This window comes from Physeter macrocephalus, unplaced genomic scaffold (assembly GCF_002837175.3).
Source record: "Physeter macrocephalus isolate SW-GA unplaced genomic scaffold, ASM283717v5 random_66, whole genome shotgun sequence".
Classification (NCBI taxonomy): domain Eukaryota; kingdom Metazoa; phylum Chordata; class Mammalia; order Artiodactyla; family Physeteridae; genus Physeter; species Physeter macrocephalus.
In genome coordinates, this window is record NW_021145352.1 from 1 (window position 1) to 8,866 (window position 8,866).

The window sequence follows — 8,866 nt, forward strand, 5'->3', positions numbered from 1 at the left end:
TTACGATGGTGCACAAGCAGTACTCGTTCAGTAGAAAATGTACTTTGAATTTTGAATTTTCATCTTCTCCTGGGCTAGCGATATTGGGTCTGATACTCTCTCGTGATGCTGTGTAGTGGCAGCGAGGTGCAGCTCCCCTTGAACCATATGACCACATCACATCAAGGGGAAACAACCGATACATTTACACCCATTCTGTCTTTCACTTTCAATACAGTATTCAATAAATTAGATGAGATAATCAACATTTAATTATCAAATAGGCTTTGTATTAGGTGATTTTGCCCAACTTCAGGCCAATGTTAGTGTACTGAGCACGTTTAAGGTAGGCTAGGCTAAACCTAGTTAACAGTAGGTTACATGTATTAAATGCATTTTCAACTTAGGACATTTTCAGCTTACCATGGGTTTATCAGGATGTAACCCCACCGTAGGTCGAGGAAGATCTATATAGAGAAATGGGGTAGAGGGGATGCAGATGTGAGGTCAAGAGAGGTTTCTTGGTTTTGTTGTGGTTTTTTTCTGAGATGCAAAAAATTATGTCTCAACACTGATTGGAATGAACCAGAAGAGAGGGGGAAATGGCCCAAGTGAAGTCCTTGAGCAGGTGAGAGGCAGGAGATCTGGTGTATGAGTGGAAGGGAAGCACAGGGAGGAGCAAATGGCGTTCATCCAAGGTAGCAGGAGGGAGGGTAAAAATGAGGCACAGACCCAGGGATTGGGTAGAGGAGGTGTTGAGAGTCTGCAGAAATTCTCTTTTGATCACTTCTATCTTCTCAGTGAGGTAGGAAGCGAGGTCAAGAGCTGAGGGAGGGTTGGGGGAAGAGCTGTCAGGTATTGAGGAGGGAGGAGAAGGTAAGAAATTGTCTATAGGACCATGCGAGAGTGACAGGACTGGGTCATATGGTAGGATCTCGAGACAGTGCAAAGGGTCCCCTGGAGGAGGGTGGGTGTGACATTAAAGTGAGACCAGTCAGCAGGGCTGTGTGTCTTTCTCCAGCTTCTGCCAACTGTGTGGGTGCAAGTGCAGAGTTGGATTAACCAGGGTGTGGTTTTGCCAGGTGAGTGCAATTTAACAAGAAAGGAGCAAGGGGGTTGAGGGCGTATGCAAGGAAGTAATTATAATTATGGTCCACAGAACGTAAGCTGGTTAAGGAGGAAAGTCAGGACATGAGGGAGGCGAGGAACAGTAGGGGAAAAGGTGGGAAGATCAGTGGATTGAAGTGTTGGTAGATCCAGAACTGATGGAGTCAGGGTTCTAGAGGGAGTGGGCAGAAGACACAGGAGGTGGTGTCAGGAGGATGGGATACTTGATATTGAAATTACTCAGGGTAGGGGCATAATTGTTGGTAATGACAAGGTCTAGGAAATCACCTTGGCCATGAGGGACTGAGGCAGGGTGGAGGACAAGAACCATGGGAGGAGGGAATGGGTGTTCTCCATAGGGGAGGATTATCTGTGTGTAATTGAACAAACCAAGTCATCCTCAGGGGCAGGACCCTGGGTAGGCCATGGGCCTGGGATTCAGCCAGACCTGGATATGAAGCACCACTCGCCAATTCATGCTCAAATTAATTAGTTTCTCTGAGCCTCAGTTTTCTCTCGTGCAAAGTGAAAGATGACTCCTATGTCAAAAGATTCTGTTCTGAAAATTGAATGAGAAACTGTGTGGAAAGCACCTGGTGTGGGTCTAGGAACAATGCACTCAATAATGTGGGCTGATCCCAGGATGTTGCTGCCTCGGGCCCCAGAGCTGAGGGGCCAATGTAGGGACCAAGACTCTCCTGGGACTCCTTCTCCCTTCCCACCACCTTAAATCATAGAAGGTGTGAATGGAAGAGTGTGACTCCTATTTCTCTCCCATTTTACAGAATAGGAAACTGAGGCCCAGATAGGGAAAGTGTGTCACTATGACTCAATTATTATACAGAGTAAGTTCCCTTTTAAAATCAGTTGGAGTCAGAATTAAGATGGGAAATTTGTACAGGGGGGAAAAGGCTCATATATAAAATTTGAATGCCAGTTGGACTCTTCAGGATGTACTTCAGCTGTCATTATCCCCTCCATTCATTGGAACAATTAAAAGTTGGTCTTGGTGAAAATGAAAAACCCTATGAGTTTACCCCTACTCTTGTCTTCTCTCTCCTCTTCCTACATCCCCAAGTCACATCCCCCCCAACACTAAAGTTCAGGTCCTGTGATTGGTCAAACATTGGACCAATTAGCTTTGGAAATAGAAGTGTCAACAGAAGGGTGATTCACAGTGCATGAATTTGCTAATTGCTCTTCCTAGCCCAGGCAGAAGGAAGGGGAGAGGAAAAGAGATCTCTAAGTTTCTTTCCTTAGAGAACTTAATTCAAGTGTATGGGGTGGGCACAGCACCAGCCCACACCACAAGGCGCTGCCCCTGTGTAGTTCCAGCCCTAGCCAGTCTCCTTGGGGTAAATCCCTTCTGCTTTCTGGACCCCAGTTTCCCCATCTACAAAGTGGGAAGAGAGTAAACAAAATGATTGTCAAAGGGCCTCTCAGCTAAAGCCTTCAGAGTTCTAGGAATATGTAGCTTGGTACCTTCTCTGCTGCTCTGGCTGTCCAGGGACAAGCATGGGGAGATAGGGCAGAAGTGGATCCAGCAGACACAATGGAAATGTCACCTCCTGAGGGAGGACTTCCATGATTACACCATCTAATGATGTATATTGATCACTCTAGTTCTCTTCCCCTCTCTTGCTATATATTTTTCACACTCACATATACCTGTGACTGCTCTCTCTTCCATTTCCGTTTTTTAAAATTATTTATTTGTTATTTATTTATTTATTTAGGCTGTGCCAGGTCTTAGTTGCGGCATGCGGGATCTTTAGTTGCGGCATGCGAACTCTTAGTTGTGGCATGCATGCAGGATCTAGCTCCCCAACCAGGGATCAAACCCAGTCCCCCTGCATTTGGAGGGCGCAGTCTTACCCACTGGACCACCAGGGAAGTCCCTGTTTTATTTTCTTTTTAGCACTATTCAAAATGTCTTATTTACTTACTTGACTATTGTCTTACTACACTTGAATGTCAGTTCGAGAAGGGCAGGGACCTTGCCTATCATATCCCAGGGCCTAGCCCAGCCCCTGGTACACAGTAGGTACTTAGTATATCTGTGTTGGTTGATGAATGAATAAATGAATGGATCTTGTGGGTCCATTCATCCAGGGTTATGCCAAGCAGGACTCTGTGATCTGTGCCAACTCTTTTAAGAAGAGCAGGGAATTAGGGCTCTGGAGTCAGGAGACCTGGGTTCAAGTCTCACATTGCCAATTAGTAGTTGTATGACCTTAGGCATGTCACTTGACCGCTCTAAACCTTAGGTTCTTCATCTGTAAGTTGAGGATAATGATGCCACTTCTTGAGATGTATTTTTAGGAATTAGAGATCACGTATATAAAGTATCTGGTGCATAGTAGGTTATCCAGTAAATGTTAGTTTCCTTTCTTTTCCTTCCTCTGCTGGGGCATGGAAGTGATAGGTCAAGGGTTTGGAGACTCTGGGTTTGGTTGAAGTATATTTCTTATCTATTTCTTGTCTTTCAAGAGAAGGTAAAACAAAATAGCAAGCAACTGCGCTGAGGACAGTACAAGAGACTTGCCCGGAAGTCACAAAGCCAGGCAGTGGAGCAAATAGCAGGTCCCCACCCTGGGGGCCAGAGGAAGTCCCTGAACCCAGATAAGATGGAGGGAGGGAGGGAGGGAGGGAGGGGACAAGGGCAGGATCTTGCTTGGGCTGGCCTCCAGACAGAGGAAGCAGCTGCTCTAGTCTGAGAGTCAGGCTCCTGGAATCTAGTCCTAGGTCTGTCTGAGACAACCTGGTGACCTTGGAATGTAGTTTACCATTTCTAGGTTTTGGTTTCTCTGTCTGTACATTGGACACATTGCTCCTCGCCCAGCCTACCTTATGGAATGGGGGTGTTAGGAGAATGATATTTAATTAATTGTTAGAAGAATGATGTTTAATTTAAAAGAGAATATTGCAGAGATGAATCAGACTCAATTTCTAAAATTTTGCCACAAGCACATATATTTAAAATAAGAAAAGAAGGTTAAAAGTAACAACAATAATAAGCCTCATCCCACTAGGCTCTGTAAAGTGCGAGAGAAAAAAACACATAAACGTATTATTTCAATAGAACATACGAAAATGTTTTGCCAACTATAAATAATCAAATCAAAATTTTTTAAAAATTTATTGAGCCCCTTCTCTGGAGCAGATGAGGAAACTGGCTTAGAGAGGTTTAGTGACTTGCCCAAGGTCACACAGGACCCGAGACAGGTAAGAGGCTGGCAGGAAAGACTTCCACCAGCTGCCCAGGAAGCTCCTGCCAGAAGACCAACACCCCAGTTCCAGCTTCCCTCCAACCTCCAGCCCCGTGAAGGCCCTGGGTCTGCTCAAGTGTAGTGGAAAGAGCATGCGCCCACAGATTCTATAGCGCAGATTCAGCACCAGGGCCCCATCTCACCTGCTGTGTGACCTTGAGAGAGTCAGGCCCCTTCTCTGAGCAGGTTTCCTCACCCCTAAACCAAAACATTAACGCTGGCCAGGCAGTGATGTACTCAAGAGAGTACATTTAAAAAGTATTATGCTTCCCTGGTGGCGCAGTGGTTAAGAATCCGCCTGCCAGTGCAGGGGACATGGGTTCGAGCCCTGGTCCGGGAAGATCCCACATGTCGTGGGGCAACTAAGTCCGTGCACCACAACTACTGAGCCTGTGCTCTAGACCCCGCGAGCCACAACTACTGAAGTCACTGCAATGAGAAGCCCGCGTACCGCAACGAAGACCTACGCAGCCAAAAATAAATAAATTAAATAAATAAAAAAAGTTTTAAAAGACTCTATTTCCATATAAAGTCACATTAAAAAAAAAAGTATCTACCACGGTATACAAGTTGTTACCTTTTCTCAACTCTGGAAGATTGCCGGAGAGCAGGAGGAGCACTGTGGAGTTGAACAAGTGGCACAGTCTCTCTGGGCTTCTGAAAATAGCGTATGACCAGTACCAGGCCGGGTGATTTCGAAATTCCTTCCAGCGGGGGTGGGGGTGGGGTGGGGGGGAATCTTAGTGGTCCGCTACAAACTCCACAGGTCACTTCCCTCACGTCTGCCCCTGGAGGGCGCAGTCCCTTTAAATCCAGGCCCTGCCTTCCGCCCGGGCCAATCACCGAGAACAGAAGTTCTTTAAGGACCAAAGGAGGGAATTCTGCCGGAGAAGGAGGGCGGGGCAGGGGCGTGCCTTCCAGCCAATCGGAATCTTCCTGGCGACCAGTGACTCACGTGCAAAGCTCTGATGACCAATGGTAGGAGCGTTGAGAGGCGGGGGCGGGGTTCCCCCTGTGTGACAGCAGCCGGGACCAATGGGCGTGTCGCCCGCGGCCTATAAGAGTAGGCTGGGCCCCAGGCCACAGGCTTTAGGGGCGGTAGGTCGTTGCCGTCGGAGGTGTGTCCTGGGTTTGCCTCGCCGTCGCTGCCGTCCGGCCCCGCGCCCTCCGCGTTGGCCCCGGCCCAGCCGCTCTCCCTGCTCTCTTCCCCTTAACCGCCCCCCGGTTTCTGCCGTCGGGGCCCCGGGGCCGGGCTAATGATGCCTTCGGAAAGCGGAGCGGAGAGCCCGGACCGAGCGGCTGAACAGGTGGAGACCGCTGCGGCCTCGGCGGTGGCTACGGCCGCCCCGGCAGGCGGCGGCCCCGACCCGGAGGCCGCCTCGGCTTCCCTCGGACGGCACCTGAGCGGGCTGAGTTGGCCGCAGGTGAAGCGGCTGGATGCGCTCCTGAGCGAACCGATTCCCATTCATGGGCGCGGCAACTTCCCCACGCTGAGCGTGCAGCCCCGGCAGATCGTGCAGGTGAGAGGCGCTGGGCGGGGATATGGGGCTGAGGCTCTCGTGGCTGGGAGGCTCCCGGAGTCTGTTCAATTTGCTGGAAAGCTAAGAAAACAAGGCTCAGAGAAGGACAGGGGCTGTAACAAAATCGCACGACATTGATGGTAGTCCATACCCTCCTCCCCCTGCACCTTATACTCTCTCCCCACTTGACTTTCCCGTCCCCCGCCCCTTAAGGAGCCCCAATTCCGCTCGGACCATTCACCTAGGCCCTGGCTGGGAGAGGGGCGGGAAATGGGGGGGGGGACCTGGCCGTGGAGGAAAAACAACCCCGCCTGCAGGGACAACAGATGCCAGGCAGCCCTGGGTGGGTAGATGTACATGCTTGAGTCCAAAATAGTTCTTTTCATCTCTAAATCGTCATCCCTGGGTCTCACCCTCTACCTCTTCCCTCTCGCAAGGTTCTAGGAGCAGACTCTGTCCTGTGTTCCCACAGCGCATGGCTCAAGAGCCCCCTCGCTAGGTGGGAAAGCTGAGAAATTCCAGCAAGGACTCCCTCCCTCTCAAGTAGGGTTGTGGCAGGAGGAGATTAAGCACCAGGCCAGACCTGATGCCTGCATGCTGGAGGGCAACATCAGGTGTCCAGTTTAGGAGTTTCTCTCCCTCCCCAAGATTGGAAATGAGGGCCGAGTCTCTGGCCCCAAGCCCCACCTCTCTCCTGAGGAGCAGAAGAGAATTCTGGCGACTCCTCTCCTCTTCCACAGACTCCCTCCTCCCTTTACCTGACTCTCAACAACCCTAAAATTGCTCTTTCACCTGTTAGCCCAGGCACTGTCATGCCCTGAAATACCAGAAGATGGTAATTATTGTATGCATTTTATAGCTGGGGAAGCTGAGGCCCCAAGAGGGGCAGCGAGCTGCCTAAGATTACCTAGAGGGGAAAATCAAACCCAGAGAATCTTGGGTCTTCCCAGGAGCCGGTTACTGCAGGTTCAAGGTTTTCCCACCTCTTCCCCAGTTCCCAAGACTCAACTTCTAGGTGTTAGCAGATAGAAGAAACCAGAAAATCTAGCCACAATTCCTGCATATTCCTGCCACAAGATGGACTTTCTTTCTGGGGAGGTGAACCATACAAGCCAGGTGAAGCAGGCCACCCCCCTGCTCCTGCCTTAGCTTCCACAGAGGGGGAGTGGTGCCTGCTGGGGGATTACCTCGCCCTCCCTCCCAAGGAATGGGAGGGGGTGGGGAAAGATTCCCCAGGGCTGACTCATCAGTGGTGCTCACCGAGGCATTTCTTGGCTGCCCCACTGTCATGGGGTAATTAGGAAACCAGTTGAGGCTTTTCTCCCCTTGACAGTCAGGTCAACCTCGGGGCCCCAAATGCTGTATCTCTAGAACTATTGTCCCAGGCATGAGCCCAGTGTGGCAGTTCACCTCTGCACCATGCAGTGCCCTGGAGGGGAAGTCCCTGCCCCTATCAGTATGGTCCAAACTGCCTTTACTGGTGTCTGCTCTGTGCCAGGCCCTGTTCAGGACACTAGGAGCATAGATGTGACTGGGACCCAGCCTCCCTGCCTTCCAGCCAGGTGGGGGAGACTGCAGGTCAATAGGAGCTGACTCTACAATGTGATAATAGTCCAAAGTACTACTATCCTAGACTAGGGTCAGAAATATCACAAAACCAGGGAGCTGCCGGCTGTGGTGGGGAGGGGGAAGTGGCGACTTCAGAGTTGGACTGGGAGGTTGGACATCTGTCTTCAGGGCCTGGACAGTTGTCAATTCCCTTTGCTGGGCCCAGTGTCCCTATTTGTTCAATGGGTTGAACTGCTCTCCAATGCCCCTTCTGCTTCCAGAATCCAAAAGAAACAGGTGCCTTCACCTGGTGTGAAGAAAGTCCATCTCCTGGCAGGAATCTGCAGCCGGCAGCTTCACAAACTATGGGGATATGTGTATGTGTGTGAGTGTGGTTTGTGTGTGTGGCAGGGGGGTGGAGGTACTGGTTGTGTGTGTATGTGTGTGGTGGGAGGTGCTGGTTGTTGATTTTGGGCTTCTCACTAGTGCTGAGTTGTCCGATGGTTCAAGAATTGGAAGCTTTCTCCCTCTCTGCCCCCACAAGGTTTTCCTACAGCAGTGATCTGGGCAGTTAGAGATGCTATTCTTGCTTGTCCCTGGGCTAGAGGGACCCACTCTCCTGTAGGAGGCCCCCTGCTCATAGGTCTAGGAGGACTGGTTTTAATTAAGTTCAGCCACTTATTGGCTGTGTGACCCTAAACAAGTCCTTTGCCCTCTCTGGGTCCAGAGGATTGAATTAGACTCTGATCTCTCCAGCTGCAGCTAGAGGGCCTGCATCAAGTGGCTCTGGATTCAAGTTTTGCAAGCCTGCTGGCTGACACCACCTATGGCCTCCCTGCAGGTCTCAGCAGCAGCCTGGGAGCAGAGTGGTTTGGGGGAGGGCCTTGGCACAGAAGAAAGGAAGGTGCAGCCACTGCCCCCTCCATGGCTGGAAAGTCTGATTCAGGAGGCTCCAAGCTGCCCTGCAGTCCTTGGGTGTGGCGGTATCTGGGGACTGCCTGCCAAGCTGGCTGTAGTCACACCTGGGAAAGAGACAACAGTCGCTGGCTGGCTGGCTGACACGGCCGGCCCCACGGCCTGACACAGGCGATTTAACAAGGGTACTCCTACCTACTCACCAGGCCAGATGCCATGCCCTAGGGTGGGCATCAGCCTGGGAGCAGGAGCTGGCACTGAGTAAGGCCCAGTCAGCTCTAATGGAATTTGGAGAGGGGGCTGGTCTACTCTGCAGGTCTGCCAGTGTCCTTAGGACAAAGTTTTTGGCCCAGTTCTCCCCTTGGCCTACATGGCACAGCTGCCAGCTGCCAGAGTGTGGGTTAGAAGTCCCACAGGCTAGGGGCTTCCCTGGTGGCGCAGTGGTTGAGAGTCCGCCTGCCGATGCAGGGGACACGGGTTCGTGCCCCGGTCCGGGAGGATCCCACATGCCGCGGAGCGGCTGGGCCC

The 8,866-nt window shown here is 51.2% G+C and overlaps 1 protein-coding gene and 1 long non-coding RNA gene across 2 annotated transcripts in view; one reads left to right on the forward strand and one right to left on the reverse strand.

The window, feature by feature from the left end:
- Positions 1 to 6: 6 nt before the first annotated feature.
- LOC114484829 (uncharacterized) lies at positions 7 to 5,312 on the reverse strand. The gene is made up of 3 exons (XR_003678179.2): positions 4,933 to 5,312; positions 403 to 446; positions 7 to 137 (listed from the first exon to the last, which is right to left on the reverse strand). It is a non-coding gene; the product is annotated as an uncharacterized lncRNA (long non-coding RNA).
- A 134-nt stretch (positions 5,313 to 5,446) lies between these two features.
- The window catches only part of TENT5B (terminal nucleotidyltransferase 5B), a 7,176-nt gene continuing 3,756 nt past the window's right edge, over positions 5,447 to 8,866 (forward strand). The window contains exon 1 of the mRNA XM_007120362.3: positions 5,447 to 5,875. Within this exon, the coding sequence (XP_007120424.1) occupies positions 5,612 to 5,875 (264 nt within the window). The 5' untranslated portion in view covers positions 5,447 to 5,611. The remainder of the gene's footprint in view (positions 5,876 to 8,866) is intronic.